Source organism: Aquarana catesbeiana, linkage group LG04, assembly GCF_042186555.1.
Source record: "Aquarana catesbeiana isolate 2022-GZ linkage group LG04, ASM4218655v1, whole genome shotgun sequence".
Classification (NCBI taxonomy): domain Eukaryota; kingdom Metazoa; phylum Chordata; class Amphibia; order Anura; family Ranidae; genus Aquarana; species Aquarana catesbeiana.
Window position 1 is genome coordinate 611,010,289 of NC_133327.1, and position 25,148 is coordinate 611,035,436.

The following is a 25,148-nucleotide window of genomic DNA, read 5'->3' on the forward strand; positions in this document are numbered from 1 at the left end:
CACCTCGAGAGGATCTCCTCTCACAGGGCCCAGTCCTCTGTCCACAGGTTCACCAATGGCAGTTAGCGGCCTGGCTACTGAGGAGGGTATGCTAAGAGCTAGGGGTTTTTCTGAGAAATTAATCTCCACCCTCCTCAACAGCAGGAAGAAGGAAACACGCCAGATTTATAAAAAGGTCTGGGTACGTTTCAATGAATGGTGTGCGGAAGGCTCCTTTGCGGTACACAGTCCCACAACGGTGTTGGAATTCCTTCAGTGCGGGGCAGATAGGGGTTTATCCATAAGTACCCTTAAAGGTCAGGTGTCAGCACTCAGTGTTTATTTAGAAAAGCATCTGGCCACCAACCCTTGGGTGGTCAGATTCTTTAAGGCTCTGTCTAGACAAAGACCGGTTCAGGGCCCTCCCTTTCCCAAGTGGGACCTATCTTTAGTTTTACAGGGCCTGACGGGAACCCCCTTTGAACCTTTAGAGGAATGTCAACTAAAGGATCTTACGTTAAAAACATTTTTTTTGGTAGCAGTGACAACTGCCAGGAGAGTCAGCGAGATTGAGGCCTTATCTGTTAGACCTCCCTTTTGCGTTATTTTTCCAGATCGGATCATCTTCAAGACTGATCCAGCATTTTTACCTAAGGTTGCTTCTGGTTTTCACAGAAGTCAGGAGGTAGTTCTACCCTCATTTTGTCCCAACCCCTCGGGGGAAAGGGAATTAAAATTTCATTCGTTGGACGTAAGGAGATGTATCCTTCAGTACCTAGAGCTGACCAAGAGGTTTAGAAAGTCAGACTCTTTATTTATTTTGTTTTCTGGGGCCAGAAAAGGATGCAAAGCGTCTCGACGCACTATTGCCAGATGGCTCAGAGTAGCCATTGGCCAGGCCTATATATTAGCAGGGAAAGAAATCCCAATGGGTATAAGGGCACACTCTACTAGAGCTATGGCAGCTTCTCAGGCAGAGAAGGCTGGAGCAACACCAGAGCAGATATGCAGGGCTGCAACATGGTCCAGCTATTCCACTTTCGTTAAGCACTACAGAGTGGACCTGGTGTCGGCTAGTGAGCAAGCCTTTGGGCGAAAGGTGTTGCAAGCTGTAGTCCCACCCTAACTGGTAAGTGCTCGTTCATCCTCTCATGGTGGCTGTCCTGAAAGACGAAAGGGGAAAATTAAAGTTACGTACCGGTAACGTCTTTTCCAGTAGTCTTTCAGGACAGCCCTAGTTACCCACCCGAAATTTTGGGGTGTCTTTTATAAAAGACCAGAACGCAGCATGATAATGATATGGAATAGTATGTTATTAATGTGTTCTTGTGTCTCCCCAGCTGACCGGAGGTAATCTTGGAATATACTGAGGTCTGGCAGGGGGAAGTAAGAATTTATGGGCTGGCGCAGTGTTTCCTAGAGGAAGAGGAGGAGACTATCTCTCATGGTGGCTGTCCTGAAAGACTACTGGAAAAGACGTTACCGGTACGTAACTTTAATTTTTGTGCTTTATTATAAAATTTAGAGAGTGCAAAGAAGGACTATATAAAATGCTTCGACTCATAGCAGCAATTTCCACTTTTCCAAATATGCATTTCTTAAGGGTACCTCTTGCTGAGTTCAGATTAATTGCTGAATAATCCTGCTAGTCTATTAAAGCCCAACTCCAAATAAAGTATATTGAATAGAGTGGGGAAATGTTAGAACCTATGTTAGGTTTTCCCATTACGTTGTGCGGTTACCTGGACAAAAAGCAAAGCAAATTTCTCCAATGAGGTTATAGCCAAAAAATGGCACATTTATTTCTCAGAGTTTGTAAGGGTTAGATTCCTGTTAGCCATACATAATGAATGGGGATACATACAGCAATATTAATCTGTTAGAGGTTTAAAAAAAATACATATTTATAGTGTGTGTGTAAAAAAAAAAATATATATATATATATATATATATATATATATATATATATATACATTATATATTTTCATGTGACAACACTAAAGAAATGACACTTAGCTACAATGTAAAGTAGTAAGTGTACAGCTTGTATAACAGTGTAAATGCTGTACCCTCAAAATAACTTGACACACAGCCATTAATGTCTAAACCGCTGGCAACAAAAGTGAGTACACCCCTAAGTGAAAATGTCTAAATTGGGCCCAAAGTGTTAATATTTTTTGTGTCCACTGTTATTTTCCAGCACTGCCTTAACCCTTTTGGGCATGGAGTTCACCAAAGCTTCACAGGTTGCCACTGGAGTCCTCTTCCACTCCTCCATGACGACATCACGGTGAATGTTGGAGACCTTGCGCTCCTCCACCTTCCGTTTGAGGATACCCCACTGATGTTCAAAGGGGTTTAGGTCTGGAGACATGCTTGGCCAGTCCTTTACCTTTATCCTCAGCTTCTTTAGCAAGGCAGTGGCCATCTTGGAGGTGTGTTCATGCTCTGCTTCAGTATGTCACAGTATATGTTGGCATTCATCAGTTCAATGAACTGTAGCTCCCCAGTGCCGGCAGCACTTATGCAGCCCCAGACCATGACACTCCCACCATCATGCTTAACTGTAGGCAAGGCACACTTGTCTTTGTACTCCTCACCTGGTTGCCGCCACACGCGCTTGATATCATCTGAACCAAATAAGTTTATCTTGGTCTCATCAGACCACAGGATATGGTTCCAGTAATCCATGTCCTTAGTCTGCTTGGCTTCAGCAAACTGTTTTTGTGGGCTTTCTTGTGCATCATCTTTAAAAGAAGCTTCCTTCTGGGACGACAGCAGAATTGATGTTGATGGTGGGAAAACAACCGCAAGATATATTATCCATGACACCTGCAGAATTTGTGATGTGCTGAAGGATGTCGACAGGGCCATCTTTAATATTGTTTAGACCATGGGCAAATATTATTTGGGGCCACACACACACACACACACACAGAGATTTACTTTCCTGCAGCCACAGGTTGCAGGAAAGAAACTAGCTAAATTCCACCATCAACACAGATAGGATAGGATTCCCTCCTGCCAAACCATTGTGATCTCCCGGCAGGAAAAGCGGTCCCCACCAAGAAAACACAGTGCACATTATTAACACACACCCATTGGTTGCTAGAGGTAACTGCACATTATTAACACACATACATTGGTTGCTGCATATTTAAATAGGTGCAAGCCGCAAAATGCTATCTATATCAACCACTTACTTTTTGCAGACCATTCTGTAGCTGATATAGAGTCCCAGGTATCATAATATATGCGAGCCACTTCCAACCATGCTCTCTCCTTCTTTTTTTTTTTTTTATAAATTCTTTATTTTTGAATATCATATAATTCCACATAATATCATATACATTCCACATAAAGCGCTTAACATAATCTTCATAACATCTCTTACATCTCCATTTTACCATAATATAACAACATAATACATTTTCTTTTGAGTGGAGCTAAATCTCATCTACCCGATAAACATATATGATTTCCCTTTTCTCTTGTCATAACCCTAATACCAACCCCCACCCTCTAAATCCCCCCCCAAAAAAAGGGGTGCCCCCTCCCCCTTCCCGTTCGATCGCACATGATTTACCTCTCCTGCTCTCTACTTCTATAATCCAAGAAGGGAGCCCATACCTTCCAGTATTTCTCATCCTGTTCTTTCAACAGCAGGGTCAGATTCTCCATTTGTTGGATTTCTGTAATTCTGGCCCACCACTGTGTTTTGGTCAGAGGGACTGAACTCTTCCACAGAGCCGGTATACAGGCCTTCGCCGTCGTGAGAAGGTGTTTAAGCAAAGAATTCTTGTATTTTTCCACCGACATGGGGACATCATTTAATAGAAATGCAGCCGGGTTATCCCCAAGAGACACACCTGTGATATCCTTAATCGTTTCTTCAACTATTTTCCAGAATCCCTTAATCTTCTCGCACTCCCAGAATATATGCAACATCGTGCCCTCTAATCTCATACAACGCCAGCATATGTTTGAGGTCTGTGGGAATATTTTATGTAGAACAGTTGGTGTTCTATACCATCTAGTGAGGATTTTGTATCCTCCCTCTTGGTACCTGCTAGCAACCGATGTCTTGTGAGTGGATTTTAGAATTTTGACCTTCTGTCTTTGGGAAAACGTTATCCCCGTCTCTCTTTCCCAGGCTTGAATAAAGTTAAGCTCTTGGGGGGCTTCCAGACTCGTTAATACCTCATAGAAATATGATAGGGAGTGCCTCATACTCTCTCCATCTAAACATCTCTGTTCGAAGCAGGATAATTCCCGTATCACTGGATAAATTTTAATTTTCGAACGGATAAATGCTCCTAACTGCATCGCCCTAAAATAGTCTAAATCTGATGCCACTTCTCCCTCTATCTCACCTCGTGTCATCAAGCAGTTGCCCCTGGAAAAATGTATAAACCTGTTTCTCCCCCTTTGTTTTAGTACCTCAAACCTCTGGTCTAATAGGCCAGGATGAAAGTCTGGTGAGCCCAACACCGGGGCCATAGGGCTCGGATGACGTGATAGATTTGTCTTTTTGAAAACCATATTAATAGTACGGATGGTTGCACCTGTCAGTGGATGTTTTTCCACTATTGTAGGTAGTTTCGATTTTGCTATCCATGCCAAACCCTCCAAAGGAATTTTAACCATCGCTTGTTCTAATTGTACGTATGGTTTCCTTACAGAGGCACACCATTCCACTACTCTGGCTAACTGTGAGGCTTCCTGGTATCTCACTGGATCTGGAAATCCAATACCTCCTTTTTCTTTAGGGAGCACTAAGATATTTCTCCTTACTCTTGCTGGCTTCCCAGCCCAGATAAACCTCAGGAACCTTGATCTGAGGTCTTTCAGGAAACTCGAAGGGATCTTTATTGGCAGGGTTTGCAGTAGGTAAAGAAGTCTGGGCATCACGTTCATCTTTATAATATTGGTCCTTCCAAACCAAGTAAAGATCTCCCTTTCCCATCTCTTGAAGTCCAGTTTAATTTGTCTTAACATCAGGGCTTAGTTTAGCTCGAACACTCTACTGAGTTTCTTTGAGCTTCTTTACATGATCTTTGTAACATGGATCTCTGAGGTCATATAGTGATGTATTTGGGAGGAGCAAAGATCATGTGCTTCCGTAGAAGTCACAACAAAGTCGCGGTGTCATACATGTGCATGTGACTGCATTGCAACTTAATTACTTTCTATGGAGAACAAGTTGCACCGAAGACGGAACAAAGTAGTGCAAAAACCTTTTTTGGAGTCGCTGCATGTATGTATAGCCTGGAGTAAATAAGCCAAAAGGAGTATTTGACTGAAATATTTAAATATGTTATAGGTGTGACTAAGGTTCAGGGGGCAGAAGGGCTGTATTTTCAATATAAAGATCATGAACAGAGGAAAACTTTCAAAATAAACCCTAAAAATATTTTTTTTTTCTTTTTACACAAAAATGTTTTTAGTGCAAAAATTTTAATAGGAAGTTGATTGGGGAAGAACTACATAATCGCATATCGGACACAAGTCCATTTACACCCACCTGCCCTTACGAATGCAAAGACCTTACGATCATGTCAGCCTGAAAAACTGACAGGTGGACCTGATTGGAATGCCCATCTGAAAGGGGCCTTACTCCATAAAGCTGCATTAACTGCAGTACCTATAGCAGTACCTATAGCAACCTATAATTTTTTTTTTATCTTAATCATACAGTACAGGACTTCTTTAGAAGTGTTTCTATGTTAATGACTCAAATATTTTGTTTTCTAAATTGAATCTTTACACAAGTTTTTATTGCCTATGTAGAAACTACCAACAGAACTCTCTCTGCAAACCTATCACCCCCCCCCCCCCATCTCTCTGTGAGATACAGAGGGGGGAGGATTTACTAAAACTGCTGCAGCTGTGCATACTAACCAATCGGCTTCTAGGTTTTTTTGTCAAAGCTCAATTGAACAAGCTGAAGTTAGAAACTGATTGCTTACTTTGCACAGCTGCACCAGATTCTGTTGCACCAGTTTTAGTAAATCTCCCCCAATGGACTTATTAGCAAGGAGATCATACTTGGTTGATCTGCAACTCTGTCTGATTCTTTGCAAGCTGTAAAAGTAGAGTGAGAGTAAATCTGTTTTAATGAAAAAGTGCATCAAAGCAAATCCATAGCACATCCATTACAATGAGACCAGGAAAAACAGAATTTTGACTTGCCTCTTAGTTACATATCTTGGAGTACAGTACCTGACACAGGAAACCTACACCATGGGTTATAGGCGTGTACCTTCAACTGATTGGATACTGTCAAGCATTTGTGGACACGCCTCCCCTATAACCCTACCCCACTCTTTGAATCCTCAGTTTTGCACTAGTGTCTGAAGGTTGTGAACCTCTTCTTTATTTTTTTATTTGAATTTGTCAATTAACACCTCACACTAATGCCTACACAGAAGCAATGTATCCAGATCAGTGCAACCTCATGAAAAACCTTGGAAGCTTTACCTGGGCCCTATGCTTTGGGGGCCTCCTGTAATGTTTGTAGTGGGCACTCACCTTGGGGCTTGGTGCAACGCGTTAGCGGTAGGATGCTATGCAGGTCCAGGGCTACGGTCCATTCCTATGAAACCCAATCACTGAAGACCCCTTTGGGGGTTTGCCCACTGTGACAGGGGAAGCCTGGACTTTATATCCTTTATAGCCCTCAAGCTGTTGCAAAATGACAAGTCCCATGAGGCATTGCAAGGCTGACAGTTACAAGCATGACTCCCACAGGCAGAGGCATGATGGGACTTGAAGTTTTGCAACATCTGGGGGGCTGCCAGTTTGAGACCCCTGCTTTATGTACTGTAAAGATGGGACTGTGTTTCAAATCCATTTCACAATGCAAACGTTTTAAACTTGGCACTGAAATTTAACTGCTCAGAGTCTCAGGTGCATGATCAGGTGTTACATCACACCACTGCTCGTACACTTTAACGCCACTTTCACCTAGAGCTCTTGTAAAGCACTGAAGCATTTCTTCTTAGCCTTATGCCATGAAGTTTCGTTACACAATGGTTTTAATCTCGGTTGCCACATACCGTATATACTCGAGTATAAGTCGTTCCGAGTATAAGTCGAGGCCCTAATTTACCACAAAAAAATGGGAAAAACGTATTGACCCGAGTATAAGACGAGGGTGAGAAATGCAGAGGGTCAACAATGCCCATCTGCAGCTCCTGTGTCCTGTACATGTGCATGTGTCCTGTGTTCCTGTGTCCTGTACATGTGCATGTGCAGCCTACCTGTGTCCTGTGCAGCCTCCCTGTGGCGATCTCCATCCTCCCTGTGGCGATCTCCATCCTCAGACGGCGGCCGGCGTGTGATGATACTGTTCGGCGGCCATTCCACAGTTCAAAAGCCGCGCCTCCTCCTCGTCTGTGATAGGCTGACCGCTGACTGCCTATCACAGACAAGCAGGAGGTGCGGCTTTTGAAAGCTGGAATAGCCTCCGAACACTATCATCACACGCCGGCCGCCGTCTGCCTGTATGACACGCTGATCATGCAGACAGACGGCGGTGACTCGAGTATAAGTCGAAGGGGACACTTTCAGCCCAAAAAAAGGGCTGAAAAATTTGACTTATACTCGAGTATATACGGTACTCCTTCCAGACACGCTTACTGTTTCCTTACACTCACCTCTGTGAATACCCCCCAGAGAAATACCTTCCTTTGTAGCCATGTCAAAGACCAGGCAAAAGGGAGCCAATTCTAAATTGCTCAAGAACATTCAGTCTGTTAAAGGCCCATACAACACTCAGCCTCAGAGTAGCGATGCGTCCTTTGCATCATAGAAGGACCCAGATCAAAAACTGATTTCTGCATCAGATTCTATTTCAATTTCAGGCACACAACATGTGGTCTACCTGACAAAAGCAGAATTCCCTGCATCTGTCAGATTCCTTGAATAAATTACAGCCTCGATACAGTCAGAAGCGATCTGCTGTATGCTATTATTAAAATATATAAAAATATATTTTAAAAATTAGAGACTCAACCTAGCGCCAAGTGTTTCACAGGTCAAAAACCAAGTGACCATAATTAAGAAATATGAAGAATGTCTTGCTGTTCAATCTGGTAACCTTAAGAAATTTCATGACATATGGGATGTTTGGACCAAGTTTCCTGTCTAAAAAATTAAATTTACATTGACTATACACGTACAACCGTATCATTGGTAAACTATAACAGTCTTTGTATTACTTTTATTCCTGTACTTGACTTCACTCAATGCATTAACGATACCAATTCCTGTTCATAACCTGTTTCAGTTTCTTATATGCAACAAGACTGCATGTATATTTTCGAAACCAATAAAAACTATATATGAAAAAAAAAAAAATATATATATATATATATATATATATATATATATATATATATATATATATAAATATGCCCAAAAATGTGTACACAGGGAGAAATGGTGGTTAGGAGCTTGCTCAGTTTATTCTACAATAGATAAAGACTCGTGTACAGATTAGAGATCATGTGTCAATTACTTGAAAACAATACAGTTCTATGCCTTAGGCACTCAAGGTCAGTGCTAGCTATATGCCCAGAAAGCTAAAAAAAACATTCTGTGTATTCCCATGAGAAAGCAGCTGGATAAAGACTAGTTTAATACAGAACTCTACGTATATAACAGATACAAGATGGAGTTTCTAAAGCATAACTTTGCGCGAGGCCCAGCTTCTCAGGCCTTAATACAACCATCTTTTTCCAGGTCTCAGAAACACCCTGCCTCTTCTCCTATTCCTGTTTCTCATTCTATGTCTAATCTCTTAGGATGCTTGCTAACGTTAAAAAGCTCATTGCCTGTGTCCCTAAACATCTTGACATTGTGCAACTTGACTCTCCTCATTCTGAGATCTGTGATGACTGGGTCACTTCTGAAAGAATCCCCCCCCCCCCCCCAAAAAAAAGTGTTTGCTGTACTGGAAAAATGGTTTGAAAAGAAGTGGGCTATTCCTATAATTGATGCTGCCAGCTCTGTCCTTAATAAAAAGTGGTAAGAAATGTTGTACAGGGTTTACAACCACTTCAGCCCCGGAAGATTTTACCCCCTTCCTGACCAGAGCACTTTTTTCGATTCGGCACTGCATCTTTTAACTGACTGCACGGTTGTGTGACGTTGCACTCAAACAAAATTGACGTCCTTTTTTTTTCCCACAAATAGAGCTTTCTTTTGGTGGTAGTTGATAACCTCTGCAGTTTGTATTTTTTGCGCTAAAAAAGAGCGATAATTTTGAAAAAAAAAGCAATATTTTTTACTTTTTGCTATAATAAATATCCCCCAAAAATATATATTAAAAAAAATTTTTCCTCAGTTTAGGCCGATATGTATTCTTCTACATATTTTTGGTAAAAAAAAAACGCGATAAGCGTATATTGATTGGTTTGCGCAAAAGTTATAGCGTCTACAAAATAGGGGATAGTTTTATGGCATTTTATGGCATAGTTTTATGGGAAACAGGTTATTCTTTTTTTTTTTTTTATTAATAATGGCGGCGATCTGCGATTTTTATCATGACTGTGACATTATGGCAGACACTTTTGACACTATTTTTGGACCATTGTCATTTATACAGCGATCAGTGCTATAAAATGCACTGATTACTGTATAAATGACACTGGCAGGGAAGGGGTATCAGGATAATGCTGTTACAGAGCATTTACATCAATTGACTTCTGCTCTGTTTTTTTTTTTTTTAGAGTGGATGCCCAAGAACATATCATGAAACAAATTTCCACATTGACTCTAATATCCATTCACATGTGCAGAATCTTATGGCTTTGAGTTTGGACAACTGAAACTGCCTGCAAAAGGCACCGCACAAGTATGCCCTTTCAAGGAAGATGCCTGTTTAGTGAAGCACTAGACTCATTGATCAGAGAGGTCATAAGAGCAAAGGTTTTACTTGAGCAAAAGAAGACTCAGGAGCTCCCCTAGCTTCTCAAAACATAGAGCACTTGTCCACTCTATCCAGACTTCGACTTTAAAACCTATATTCAGCCCACGAAAGCCATAAATTCTTCCCCAAAGCCCTCTTCTCAACGAAAGGGCACCATCACTCCTAAGAGCAGGGGTGCATGTCTGTTACAGTTTGTCTTTCTGTGGGTGAAAAACGTCTCAGACCAGTGGATTTAACTGGTGGATTCAAGAGGTTTTAAAATGGAGTTCAAAACTTTACTCCCTTGAGTTTTCTTCTTTCAAATCAATCAAAGACTGCCCATGGAAAGTTAGATTTGTAAAAGACCCTGCGCCACCTCTTGTCCCAAGGAGTTTTGCTGCAAAGCAGGTTCCAAGGTTTCTACTCAAACCTGTTCATGGTATCTAGGTCCAACTGGGATTTTTGCCCTATTTTGGACTTAAAATCCCTCAACAGATTCCTTACTTTCCCAAATTCTGCATATAAGGTCAGTAATTTCTTCTCTGAGACGAGGGGAATACCTGGCATCAGTGGATATCCAAGATGCCAGTCTGCATGTTCCCACTTACCCACCCCATCACCACTTGCTCTGCACTTTGCAGTGGCAGAAAATCCCTTCCAGTTTGTTGCCCTTCCTTTTGGCCTATGCCCTGCTCCCAGAGTGTTCACGAAGGCCTTAGCACCTCTGATGGCCCTGCTTAGAACCCATGCATTCATGTCATGGGCCAGGTGGACGTCTGGTCTTCTGCAGCTTTTGGCCACTCAGTTCTTGGAGCCACACTCTGAACTTGGGTCTTTGATCCCTGTTGTTTTTTGGGCCAGTTGGCAAAATTTTGTTTGCCTAGTTGCCCACCCTTTGTATTCATTGCTTGAAGATTCCCCATGGTGTATAAATATGTTGCCTGTGTCCTGTACTGTATGATTAAGATAAAAGGAATTTTGATATACCTGTAAACACCATATCTTGGAATACAGTATAGGACTCAGGCCTCACGCCCTTCCTTCCCTTCCTTGGTTACACTCTGCATGGCTGCAAAACTCAGGATTCACAGAGTGGAGTAGGGTTATAGGCAAGGCGTCCAAAGTGGGGAGGGGGGTATGTCCTTAAAAGCTTGCCAGTGTCCAATCAGTTAAAGTTACACACCTATAACCCACTATGTCCTGTAATGTACTCCAAGATATGGAATTTACTGGCAAGTCAAAATTCCCCCACTCCTTTGTGTCTCACAGAGAGATGGGGAAATTATAGTTTTGCAGAGAGAGCTCTGTTGGTAGTTTATACATAGACAATAAGAACTTGTTTAACCGCTTGCCGACCAGCTCACGCCGATATACGTCGGCAGAAGGGCACGTACAGGCAGATTAACGTACCTGTACATTACCCTTTGAGAAGCCGTTTGCGGGCACGCGCGCCTCGACCTCCGTGAGTGTGCGTTCTGCCTAGTGACAGGACACCGATCACCGCTCCCTGTAATCGGGAGCGGTGATCAGTATCATGTCACATATAGCCACGCCCCCTAGCCCCACAGTTAGAATCACTCCCTAGGACACACTTAACCCCTTCACTGCCCCCTAGTGGTTAACCCATTCACTGCCCCCTAGTGGTTAACCCCTTCACTTCCAGTCACATTTACACAGTAATCAATGCATTTTTAATTGCACTGATCGCTGTATAAATGTGACTGGTCCCAAAATCACGCCAAAAGTGTCCGATCTGTCCGCCATAATGTCGCAGTCATGATAAAATTCGCTGATCGCCGCCATTACTAGTAAAAAAAAAAAAATATTAATTAAAATGTCATAAAACTCCCCTATTTTGTAGACGCTATAACTTTTGCGCAAACCAATCAATAAACGCTTATTGCGTTTTTTGGTTTTTTTTACCAAAAATATGTAGAAGAATACGTATCGACCTAAACTGAGGAAAAAACATTTTTTTTATATATTTTTTGGAATATTTATTATAGCAAAAAGTAAAAAATATTGTTTTTTTTTCAAAATTGTCGCTATTTTTTTGTTTATAGCCCAAAAAATAAAAAGCGCAGAGGTGATCAAATACCACCAAAAGAAAGCTCTATTTGTGGGGAAAAAAGGACGTCAATTTTGCTTTGAAGCCACGTCGCGCAACCAAGCAATTGTCAGTTAAAGCGACGAAGTGCCGAATCGCAAAAAGTGCTCTGGTCTTTGGGCAGCCAAATGGTCCGGGGCTTAAGTGGTTAAAGATTGTATTTAGAAAGCAAGACATTTACCTAGAAACACTGTCCATATTTTTTGCTCAAGTGAATTTTGTTTTAAAGCACACCTTCAAACTCTGACTCTTGGTTAATTACTTTGCCTGCAGCCTTACACTTTTAAATGTTAACGGAATGTTGATTCATTTTTCTGTAGATTCATTATTAAACTTTAAGCATTTTATGTATGGTAATTATAATTGAAATACAGATGTATTGATGTTAGTTGTCAGGGAATGCAAAAAGGATGGCATAGTGGTGAGTACTAATTTGTCTTTACCCCTTGTTTTTTACAGGCTGTGGTGAGCACCTTGTCAGGACTATACTTGCTAGGGAGTGTTCCCTTGCACTACAGGCAGAAGATGCACACCAAGCTTTGCTAGAGTCTATGCAAAACAAATTTATTGGTAAGTCTGTGTTTCAGCAGCACAATAACTTAGTACTGTAAGTCTTTAGAGCCAACCTTTAGAGCTTGTATGTCAATCTCTTGTATGTTCACTCATCATCCCTTCACAATGCAAGAACAAGCAGGCATGTTAGCTAGCATATACACTATATTGTCAAAATTATTAGGACACCTATCTTTACACGCACATGAACTTTAATGGCATCCTGGCCTTGTCCATAGGGTTAAAAAAAAATACCCTCCTTGCCCTGTTACTCCCATTTCAGTGTTCGGTATAATTTAAAGTGTATGTCCAGCCAAAAGTACTTTTCAGTTTTGCATAAAATGGGGAAGGTTTTTTCTTTTTTTTTTTTACTGCTGTCTAGTACTTTATTAGTTATTTTTAACATGTTTTTTATTGAAAGCTAAAATAAACCATGTTAAGGCTGGACCTAAGCTTTAAAATGGAAGTAAAGGCAAAACCTAACTAACTCTAAATCTACTCCCACCCCCTTCCTAAGCCTAATCTATGTAACTTTGTAAAGAAAAGATCACTATATTTACCTATTCTGAAGCCGCTCCGGTCCGGTCTCCAGCGGTGCCCTCTGTGTGCAGGAGAAAGCCAACAAGGGCTGGGAAATGTCTGGGAAGTGACATCACCCGTAGACTTACTATGGGGCTTCAGTTGTTGGCTGCCTCTCCTACACACTCAAGCCGCCGCTGATAGCTCAGCCTGGAACCGGACCAGAGCAAACTCTTCTTTACAGGGATAGATAGATTAGGTTTAGAATGGGATGTGGAAGTTGGTTTAGAGTTAGTTAGATTTTGCCTTTACTTCCACTTTAATACAAATGTGAAGTGGAAAATACTTACCTAATCCAATGCTGGATGTGAAAACCATTTGCAAATGCAGATATACCACCAGATGCAGTTGTATGTAAATCTTGACTCTTTCAGTAAAAGTCAACCTGTTGTGTAGCCTCTGACCAATGAAGGACTCAGAGGGGGGTGGACACGACCAAGCTCAAATGTGTAGAAACAGTCGAGATTTGCAATAAATAAATCTTCCTGTATCTGCCTTTTTTTTTGTTTTAATAGGTGTTCCTGAAGGTAAATACTTTTTTTCAGCATGTACTTTGAATTGATCAGATTTTCAACAGGTTTTATTGTATATAGCAGTGCTTGATAACACCTGTACATATTAATGAACATTTTTATCTCTTTTAAATAACTTCTAAACATAATTGCACAGAATAAGTTTATTTTCTTTTCATGGTGCTTTTATTGCATATATTATATCAGGTTTCTTAATGCCTGTCTTCATTCTGGGTGTACTTGTAAGCCCAAAGGCTTTAGCAACATTTTTTTCTGTGAAGCAAATAAATAAATGTGACTTATGAAGTGAAGGATTTGTGAATATTTTCTGAGAAGCCTGTTCATTTCACATATGCCTGCCAGATAAAAAAGACTTTCTTCCAGCTTGCTAAGAAATTTGTTTATAGCTTAGCTCTGGATAGTGTCCTGTGTGTAAAAGGGTAATTTTATCTATTCAAAAATAGCAAAACAAGCATTTGATGTATCAAGCATAAATCTGATTGGTGATGTGGTTTCCCGTTACCCTGTTCCCCCCCTCCTAGGAATAAGCAGGATAAAACAAGTGTGCTTAGTTTGTGAAAGAAATCAAAATTGACTTGGACAGTTCTCTCTGACAGTGAGCAGATGCAGTTATTTACAATCCAAACTAAGATTTACATAAGTGTATTTAAACAGATAATTAAACCAGCCGCATGGCTTTTGTACAAGTTACACATATTGTTCAGTTGTATAAAAGAGGGAAAATGTGAATGTCTACATAATGCCAGTATGGAATTTCATCATGTATGTTACAGCTTTGCTCAAATTATGCTGACACAATAATAGTTGGGGCATATGGTGTCCTTTTTTCCCTCTGAAAATTGCATGTAATACTCGGTACCTGCTGTTGTAAGCATAATACTCCTTGGAGGTGGAAAGTTCATTCTTTCTTTTTTTTTCTTCTGCCTGGATCAGAATATTAGGGTACTTGCAGAGAAGTTGTAGGCTGGAGAAAATCGGTGCCTTATATAGAAAAAAAGAAAAAAATGATTTACAGTCTAAAAACATAGAAACATACAGCTCTTTAAACATAGAATGTTTTGAGCAGATATAGCACTTATCCTTTAACATTTTCATTCATCATTTCTCTGCCTGCTGATGGAACCCCCATACAAGATCAGCGTTCCTGCTGAACCGACTGAGATTTGAACCTTCTATGATCGGCCTTAGGAAAGCATACAGTTTTGCAAGTGTTCTCCACACGCATAGATATGAACATATCCTTAAGTGTTTAGTTTATGTGGTCAGTTTACACTTTTGATTTTTTGTGTTTGGATCAACACAGGGTTAAATGTAATGGGCATCATTATTATTATACACAATTTATATAGCACCAACAGTTTACGCAGCACTTTAAAATTTAGAGGTGGACAGCACAAATACGATACAGAAGGGACAGGGAGGCCATGCACGTAGAGCTTACATTCTAAAGGAAGGGCTGTGGTGGAAGTACCAAAGGTTATAGCTGTGGGGGATGATTTGATGGGGGTGGCTTGGGTACAGTTCTTAGGGGGGGTGTGGGATAGACTTCCCCGAATAAGTGGGTTTTCAGGGATCTCCTAATGGTGGACAGGGTAGTGGCTGATCGGGAGTTCCAGAGGATGGGAGAGGCTCTGGAGAAGTCCTGAAGGCGAGCATGGGGGGGAGGTAACAAGGGAGCTAGAGAGCAAGAGGTCCTGGGAGGAGCAGTGGGGACGATTTGGGTGATATCGGCAGATTAGGTTGGTGATGTAGCTGGGGGCGATATTGTGGATGACCTTGTATGTTGTGGTTAGTGTTTTGAATTGTATACGGTGGGGTAGTGCAAGCCAGTGAAGGGATTGGCAGAGAGGAGCAGCAGTCACGGATCGGTTAGTAAGGGGTACTAGTCTAGCAGCAGCATTCATAATAGACTGAAAGGGGATAGCCTGTGTAAGGATAGGCCATTAAGGAAAGAGTTGCAATAGTCGAGGTGGGAAATAACCAAGGAGTGAATAAGTTGCTTTGTGGTGTTAGTCGGGAGGGGGCAAATTTTGGAGATGTTGCGGAGGTTAAGGCGGCAAGATTTAGCAAGTGATTGGATGTGGGGGCTGAAGGAGAGGTCAGAGTCTAGGATTACACTCAGCACCCTGGCATGTGTGGAAGAACCAATGGTTGTGCTGTTGATCTTAATGAAAGAAAGATTGAGTTTGAGAAAGTGGTCTGACATCCATACAATATGTCATTCAGTAAGTTTGTAATCTGTGAGGAGATCAAGAGGGTGACTTGAGGAGTGGAGATATAGATCTGGGTGTCATCGACGTAGAGGTGGTATTTGAAGCCATGGGAGGTTATCAACTGGCCCAGGGAAGAGGTATAGAGGTAGAGTAGGAGGGGCCCAAGGACAGAACCTTGGGGTACCCCAACAGAAAGAAGAAGAGGAGTGGAGGAGATGGAGTTGTGACACTGAAAGTGGGCTGAGATAACTTCAATAAGTAACTTCACAAAGTAACTTCACATTTTGTGGACATTTACAGAGTGCAGTACACTGCCACTAAAAGAAATCCCTCCCCAACTGACTCACCCCCACCAACAGATATACCCGCACAACTGCCTCACATCCTCATGCCTCTTCCAACAGACATCACTCCAAACCCCCCCCCACACTCTCCACCTGTTGATTTCCCTCTCTGACCACCTCACATTAGACTGCTGACAGACATCGTGCCCCAGCCTCACTCCACTCCTTCCCGCCTACCCGGCGGCACCCGCTATGCTGGTCCGGGGCCCACAGATGGGCAAGCGTAGCCCAGGATACATGGTGGAAGGTTGAGGGGGGTGGCGAGTTGTTACCAAGGGTGTAAATGTAATCTGGAGGCAACAGTCTGCTTTCATCTGACAGGTGGCAGTCTGCTTGTGAGATTTGCACACAATCCCTTTAGCTGAAGCCCCCAGGAATGTGTGTAAAATACGCTGATGTCAGTTCTTTATGACGCATTGACTTGGCAACAAAATGGTTAACCCACTTGCTCTGAGCTTAAATCATTCTAAACCCACCCTGGCCTATTACTGGACAGTGAACAGAGAAGCAGCTCAGTGAGCTCATCGCTTTGTCACTCTGCTTTCTCTTCCTGTCCGCATGCTTTTTGCCAGCATATGCTCTACTGGGACTACCTGAAGCTAATACTAGGTCAAATTTATGTACTTACAGTGTGTGCATTTAAAAATATATGTAATGATTTATGAATGAAAACAGAGCTGCATTCGTTTGTGCCTTTTACATCTGCCTAGAGTTCAGCTTTAAGGTTTTAAATCAGTGTGGCACTCATCATACCTTGAGAAAAAAGGTATATTTACCTTGGGCCAAAAATTATTGTGAATGGTAAAGTAAAATAAAAGCTGCTGTCCCCCAAACTAGATGAGAATTCTAGTGCAAGTGCAAAATGTATGTGGTGAGGGGCGCTAAATCTAAATTGACGATTGGCTATATTGCATATAAAATGTCAAACTCAAAAAAGCTAAATTATGTGTATCTAATAATTTAGCTTTTTTGAGTTTGACATTTCATATGCAATATAGCCAATCGTCAATTTAGATTTAGCGCCCCTCACCACATACATTTTTCACATACCTTGAGAAAAGCCAAATGAAAATTCCAATTTAACTAATTAGCATAATTTTAGTTCAGCCTATCAAATGGCTGTATGTTATTCATTGGTAATTCCTGAGCTTGATGTAAGATAATTTTTTTTTGTTATCTACAAATCCTAAACCATATGTGGCCACTAAGAACCATGTTTTAGGAGTTTTTTTTGTTTTTTTTAGTGTTCCATGTGTATGCTTTTTTACTCATTTCATGGTTATCATCCTGAGTTTATAAAGCAGGAAGAGATCATTTAACCATACAGCTGGGAAACTGAGAAATGCCAACTTAAATTGCAGCTGTGCCCTCAGCCATTTTTTGTATTCACAACACCTTCATATTATAGCTGTCTACTTATCCCTCATCAGGCTGCATCCATACCTTCGTGTTCCAGGAATGAATAGGCAAAAAATGTGCCGAAATGTATATGTGGTGCGATTATTTCTTAATGGCACCCCAAATGTTGGTAGCAGTTGCACAACAAAGCACTGGCTTTGGGGGGTGCAATTGAAATCTGGGGGGCTGAGTAAGTCCCCAGCACCCCCCCCCCCTAGATCCGGACATGCAGCATTTACTTCCCTGTTGCCAGTGTTATTGCAAACATAGCATCCCCAGGATCCCTACAGATGTGCACTGGCTGGGTTTGTCTAAATTTCAGCTTCCCTATGTACTAATATACCATTAATGTACCTGTTGCAGAAAAATAAAAGCTTTCTATGTTTTTTTAAGACAAGGACTTACCTTAGCACCTGGTGTGTTTTTAATAAAAAAAGTTCTGACTTCCTGGTACGTAGATTTAGCACTTCAAAACCAGTAATACACAGGGCGGAGTACACCAGCTGACCCCATTAGCACACACTCTGCACCCATGAACTATGTTTGCACAGTGTCCCTCCAGACATGCATTTGCCTGCTTTGATGGACAAGCTTTTGGCACGATCAGGAAGTGTGAAAGATACAGTATGCTTGTCAGAATGACCCCATATTTGGTTGTAACAGGAGGATCTGAGAGGTTGCACATATTGGTGCCTGCATTTTATACCTCCAGCATTCAATTTTTTAGGACAGGTTCTCTTCAAGCTGACCATACATGTAAAAACCTGTTTAAGCACAGACTTCATACATGCTTTATTAGTACCAAAATTGTGACATCTCAGGACCTACCTAAACAAACCATTTAGTCTGCATTTAGTCAGGTAGGCCCTTTCACTGTGTAGGTATTGGCAGATATAAAGGACATTGTACATTCAGATTGTAACATGTATGGTCTAGGATTAAGCATAAGGTTCAGCTAAAGTGCAGTGGGCTTCCAGTGCGGAAAACAAACGTATAACACGGAACAATTCATAATAGTTACTTCTCAGTGCCACTTACTGATAATTCTTTAAAGGCCTTTCAGATACTATGCCTAAACATGTTTTATAGCTTCATTTATATCAAATTAACATTTTAAACATTTTAAAAAGTACAGTAGTTACAAAAATGCAATATAATCAGTAATTATAATTATACAAATGCCTTCAATGTCTAAATATTGACAATTCTGAGGTCTGCAAACCTAGACAGTTCTTTTTTTTTTTTTTTTTTTTCTTTCCTATTTTGATCTTGAGCAATCATGTTGGGTTTTAACGTTTTGGTTTGTGCCACGGGCACAACTAATATGGCCCCTCCAGGGATTTTTTTTTTTGTTTGTTTGTTTTTTTTTTTATTCTCCCTATTAGGTTACCTGACCATCTGTAAACAAACTGCTCATACAGGAAGAATGTAAGGTCAGTATTGTTCCACATCTTCCCTACACAAAGTTTTCCACCGTACCCTTTTAGATTGACTGATTCCCTTTTCCTGTGTTTTCCTCTTGGATTGTGTACTTGGAGATGGAGGAGATCAAGACCTTGGTACTTAAAGCATCCGGAAGAGTCCATGGACAGTGTCAGGGAGGACTGTGTGTAGACACACTGCGTAGTCACAAAATGGTGCAGCAAATGTATTGTTTTGTTTATTGACCATTTAAGTATCAAACATTTTCATACATCACGGGACACAGAGCTCTATTCATTACATTATGGGTTAGACCTTTAGGTGTTGGACACTGGCAACCCTAATTGTAAGGATAGTTCCCCCCCTATATAACCCCTCCCATATGGAGAGTACCTCAGTTTTTTCGCCAGTGTTTGTTCACAATGCAAGATGTGCTTAGAAGAAAAGCTCTGTTTGAAGGTCCCTGTGGGGTTCTAGGAGCTACACAACCGGATCCATACCTTGGGCCAATTTATATCGCCACCAATTTATATCACTGCACAGGCGCAAGGCACTTGTTTTAAAGAGCCCAGGTCGCCAGGGGTCTGTAAGCGGCAGGACACAGAGCTGGGGCACGTAAGCATCTCATGTGGATCGTATACAGGCACACCTACGACACCTACTCAGCATCAGGTTGTGCAATCTAAGCAAACACTACTATTATAAGCTAGGCACAACAGTGTACGCAATTGATTTTAGTACCTCTGCTTTGTTAGCTTAGGACTATGTCTCCCCGCAAAAGGGTTTCAGGGGCAGGTAAAAAGAGCACCAAGAAATCACTGTCAGGATCCGGGGACTCTAGACGTGCCTGCAGGGTAACATCCCCCCTGAGAGACTGGAGCCAGCCACGCAGGGTGAGCCATCACCGCTGTCAGGCATTGCTGCCTCTCCCAATATTTCAGCCCCTGCATATGTCACTGAAGATGCTATGGTGGCAGCATTGGGTGATTTAGAACAAAGAATTACTGTTTTATCACAACATCCTTAGAAGATAGCAGAAAACGGGGTAGGTCTCTTTCCTCTGCTCCGGGTTCCCTATCAGATGATCATCAGTCTGATGATGATACAACACTGTCTGGGGACAAGGATCATGAGCAGTCGGACGAATCAGGGGATGAGGAGAAGCTCTCTTCTACCTCGCAGGCTCTCAAGCTACTGGTGCAATATTATACAGAGATGGTGCGTACCACATACAATTTGCCCTGACTGAACCAGCCGTGTCCCCTGTTTCATCCTTGGGGTCTCGGAAGTCTCCACAGGCTGCATTTTCCTTCCCTGTCCATCCATTAATGGAAAAGCTAATGTATGATGGCTGGGCTCACCCAGATAAATCATTTTCTCCTCCTAGGAAATTCTCCCTACTCTACCCAATGGAGGAAAAATTCACCAAGAAATGGAGTGTGTCAGCAATAGACACAGCTGTTTCTTGCGTGAATAAAAGCCTAACTTGTCCTGTGGACAATGTTCAGGGGTTTAAAGATCCAACTGACAAGAAGCTGGAATCATTACTTAAATCCTCCTTTGCCTTGGCTGGCACTGTGGTCCAACCTGCGGTTGCAGCAGTTGGTATGTGCCAATATTTGAAGGAGCAGGTGAAGCAGGTAGTTAATTTTCTTCCTGTTGAGCAAGGTCAAGGCTATGCAGCTCTTCCTAGGGCCTTATGTTTTGCAGTAGATGCCATACTGGATTCTGTCCAGCAAGCTTCCCACCTCACACTCCTGCTGGTACACATGCATAGGTCCCTTTGGCTTAAACATTGGGCAGCTGGAGCCTCATGCAAAAGATATTTATCTGGGTTTCTGTTTCATGGGGAACGCTTGTTTGGAGGTGATCTTGATAAATATATCCAGAAGATTTCTGGTGGCAAGACCACCTTATTGCCGGTTAAAAAGAAAGATAAACATCCTTCTTTTAAATGTTCTCTTTCCCCAGCCCTGGGTACCTCGGCCTGTAGGCAGTGGCGACGGCCTTCCCAGTCCAGTACAAGAGGAAAGGTCCAAGGCCAAGCCCATGGGCAAAAGAAGCCTTGGGGTCAAAGATCTGTTAAACAGAATCCCAAAGCTTCCTTGTGAAGGGGCGCCCCCGCTCGGCCGGGTAGGGGGAAGGCTTTGGTATTTTGCGGGCGTTTGGCAGAAAGAGGTTCAGGACAAATGGGTATCCTCCATTGTATCTCTCGGATACAAGCTGGAATTTCGGGAATATCCACCATCCCGTCTTCTTTGGTCAAGTGTTCCCAAGGACCCAGAGAAAAGGAGACACTTGTTTCTGGCTTTGGATCGCCTGTTATCTCGGTTGGGGATCTCATAGAGGTGGCTCCAGAGGAGCAAGGCTCAGGGTTTTACTCAAGCCTCTTTACAGTCCCAAAGCCAAACGGAGATGTCAGACCCATTCTGGATCTAAAGGACCTTAATCAGTTCTTAAACTTTTGCTTGTTCCGCATTGAGTCTATCCGCTCAGTGGTTTCCACCCTTCAGGGGGGAGAATTCCTGGCATCAATAGACTTCAAAGATGCATATCTACATGTGCCAATTTTTCCCGCTCACCAGAAGTTCTTAAGGTTTGTGGTAGAGCAGCGCCACTTCCAGTTTGTGGCGCTCTTTTTCGGTCTAGTTACAGCGCCTCGAGTATTTGCAAAGGTTCTAGCTCCGCACCTGGCAAAACTAAGGGATCGGGGCATAGCAGTAACAGCTTACCTAGACGATCTACTATTGGTAGAACAGTTCATGGCACGCTTGAAGCACAATGTGCTCAGCACAGTAAGATACTTGGAGTACCTAGGCTGGGTCCTCAACCTGGAAAAATCACTATTACAGCCCCTAAGAAGGCTGGAATATTTGGGCATGGTCATAGACATAGTCCAAAGCAGGGTGTTCTTGCCCAAGGCAAAAGCCAAAGCCATAAAGATTTGGTCCAACTAGTCAAGACCAGGAAAAATACTTCCATTCGTCTCTGTATGAGATTATTGAGGAAGATGGTAGCCTCGTTCGAGGCTGTTCCTTACGCCCAATTCCACTCAAGGCCTTTGCAGATCAGCATTCTGTCTGCCTGGAGCATAAGAGTTCAAGCCTTGGATCTTCAAATGCACCTGTTACCATCAGTGCGCCAGAGCCTCAATTGGTGGTTACTAGACAAGAGTCTACAGAAGGGAAAGTCTTTTGTTCCAATTTTTTGGAAAGTCGTAACTACAGATGCCAGCCTCTCATGCTGGGGAGCAGTTCTGGAAGAAGCTTCAATCCAAGGCAAAAGGCTCAGAACCAAAGGGTCTTTACCCATCAACATTCTGGAACTTCGGGCAGTCCATCTGGCCCTGAAGACCTGGACAGACAGGCTACAAGGCTGTCTTGTCCAAGTTCAGTCTCACAATGCCACAGCAGTCGCCTGTATCAATCACCAAGGGGGCGCCAGGAGTCTGAGTGCCCAGAGGGAGGTGAATCACGTTTTCACTTGGGCAGAGAAACATGTTCCTTGTCTATCTGCAGTCTTTATTCCAGGGGTGGAAAATTGGAAAGCGGATTTTTTAAACCGCCAGCAGCTGGACCCAGGAGAATGGTCGCTACACCCCGCCATATTTAAGGCAATATGCCAGAGATGGAGTACCCCAGATGTAGACCTACTAGCCTCCAGGTTCAACAATAAACTGGACATCTTTGTATCAAGAAGAAAGGACCCGCTAGCACAAGGTTCAGATGTCTTGATAGTTCCGTGGGATCAGTTTTCTCTAATCTATGCGTTCCCTCCAGTTCTGCTTCTTGCTCGGTTACTTCGCAGGGTCAAGGCAGAAGGGAAGCCAGTAATCCTAGTAGCCCCAGCTTGGCCCAGGAGGTCCTGGTATGCAGAGATCGTGAGGATGGCAGTCGGAAGGCCATGGGTGCTCCCACTGCGACCAGACCTCCTCTTGCAAGGGCCGATATTCTATACTTCCTTACAAAGTCTGAATTTGATGGTTTGGCTGTTGAGACCCATGTCCTGAAAAAAACGCGGGCTCTCAGGTCCAGTCCTAACCACTCTGGTTAATGCCAGGAAGCCGGCCTCCAGGCTCTTCTATTGTAGACTCTGGAAGGCATATGTCTCCTGATGTGAGTCCAAAGGATGGCATCCTAGAAGATATGCTATTGATAGAATTCTCGCTTTTTCTTCAATTAGGAGTAGAAATTAAGCTGGCCTTGAGCACTATCAAGGGTCAGATCTCAGCCTTGTCGGTATTTTTTCAAAACCGCTTGCCTCTCATTCCCTAGTCCGGGCCTTTATTCAGGTGGCACTGCTTTTAAATCCACCAGTCAGGCCGCCCATTTGCCCATGGGATTTGAATTTGGTTCTGTCAGTTTTGCAAAAACAGCCTTTTAAACCATTATGCCATGCTTCTTTGTGTCTTTTGACCAAGAAGTTGTTTTTTCTTGTTGCCATATCCTCTGCCAGGAGGGTATCGGAGTCAGCGGCTTTTTTATGTAAAGATCCTTTCTTATTCACAAAGACAGGGTGGTGTTGCGTTCTCATCCGGCTTTCTTACCTAATGTGGTATCAGGGTTCCACCTAAATCAAGATATGGTCCTACCATCCTTTTTTCCGATCCGCAGTTCACGGAGGAAATGTTGTTACACTCTGTAGATGTTGTTAGAGCATTCAAAATCTATGTGGACGTGACTGCTCAGATGCGAAAGACTGACTTTCTGTTTGTACTGCCAGACGGTCCCAGAAAGGGCAAGGCACCGTCCACTATAGCTCGGTGGATTCGACAAGTTATTGTTCAGGCGGTTTGGAAAAGAAGATTCCTCCTTTTCATGTTAAGGTGCACTCGACTAGAGCAGTAAGTGCTTCATGGGCAGTGCATCACCGGGCCTCCATGGCTCAGATCTGCAAGGCTGCAACTTGGTCTTCGGTCCATACATTCACTAGATTTTATCAGGTGGATGTAAGAGGGCATGAGGATACTGCTTTCGGGCGCAGTGTACTGCAGGCAGTAGTGTAGGTCCTCGCGATCCTCACCCATGATGTTATGAATAGAGCTCTGTGTCCCGTGATGTAATCTCAAGAAAAGGATTTTACAGGTAAGCTGTTTTAAAACAATCCTATTTTTTTTGTTTATTGACCATTTAAGTATCAAACATTTTATTAAGAATTAGAATTAGTCATATCTTATGAATAGATTTGGAATATTGTCCCTGGCAGTGTCCAATCCCATTGCATAGTTATACTTGGCAAGCCATTATGTAATTTTTTTAATTTGTTCATTGAGTGCTGTCTGGCAACTACTGTGTAAAAAAAGGCCAATTGAAGTCACAAAAATAGATATGTAGTCAGATAGACATTGTACTAACGACCTCTATTTTCATAGCCTTCCTTACAGTTTCCCATTACAGCAGTTACGCAGGATGTCTAATTTTGATTGTGCAGTCAAATAGGCACCAGAGTTAGACTAGTGCATTCACAAATCAGCACTCGGCAACAAACTTGGTCTGGCACGTTCCTTCATTTTTTTCTGTACTACATGCCTATGTAGGACACTAATACCCAGAGGGTTGTAGCATTTAATAAGCTCTGCCATCATAAATCGTTAGAGCGGGGAGGCAGAAAGCAAACATTTAATTGAAAGATAAAGGTAATTTAACCACTTCAGCCCCGGAAGATTTGGCTGCTCAATAACCGGGCCATTTTTTGCGATCCGGCACTGCGTCGCTTTAACTGACAATTGCGCAGTCATGCGACATTGCACCCAAACAAAATTTAGGTCCTTTTTTCCCACAAATAGAGCTTTCTTTTGGTGGTATTTGATCATCTCTGTGGTTTTTATTTTTTGCGCTATAAACAGAAAAACTACAATTTTGAAAAAAACACTATATTTTGTACTTTTTACCACGTGATCAGCCGTGTCCAATCATGGCTGATCACAATGTAAATAGGAAGAGCCGTTGATCGGCTTTTCCTCACTCACGTCTGACAGACATGAGTAGAGGAGAGCCAATCGGCGGCTCTCCTGACAGAGGGGGTCTGCGCTGAGTGTTTATCAGCGTAGACCCCCCTCAGATGAGCACACTGGACCACCAGGGACACCACTAGGACCACCAGGGAAGG

At 42.5% G+C, this 25,148-nt stretch overlaps 1 protein-coding gene across 3 annotated transcripts in view; it reads left to right on the forward strand.

Moving 5' to 3' along the window:
- Nucleotides 1-25,148, forward strand: part of TASP1 (taspase 1) — a 354,361-nt gene that overhangs the window by 275,517 nt on the left and 53,696 nt on the right. For all 3 annotated transcript variants that reach the window (XM_073628255.1, XM_073628257.1, XM_073628256.1), the window contains one exon: nucleotides 12,459-12,569. In XM_073628255.1, coding sequence (XP_073484356.1) covers nucleotides 12,459-12,569 — 111 coding nt within the window. The remainder of the gene's footprint in view (nucleotides 1-12,458; nucleotides 12,570-25,148) is intronic.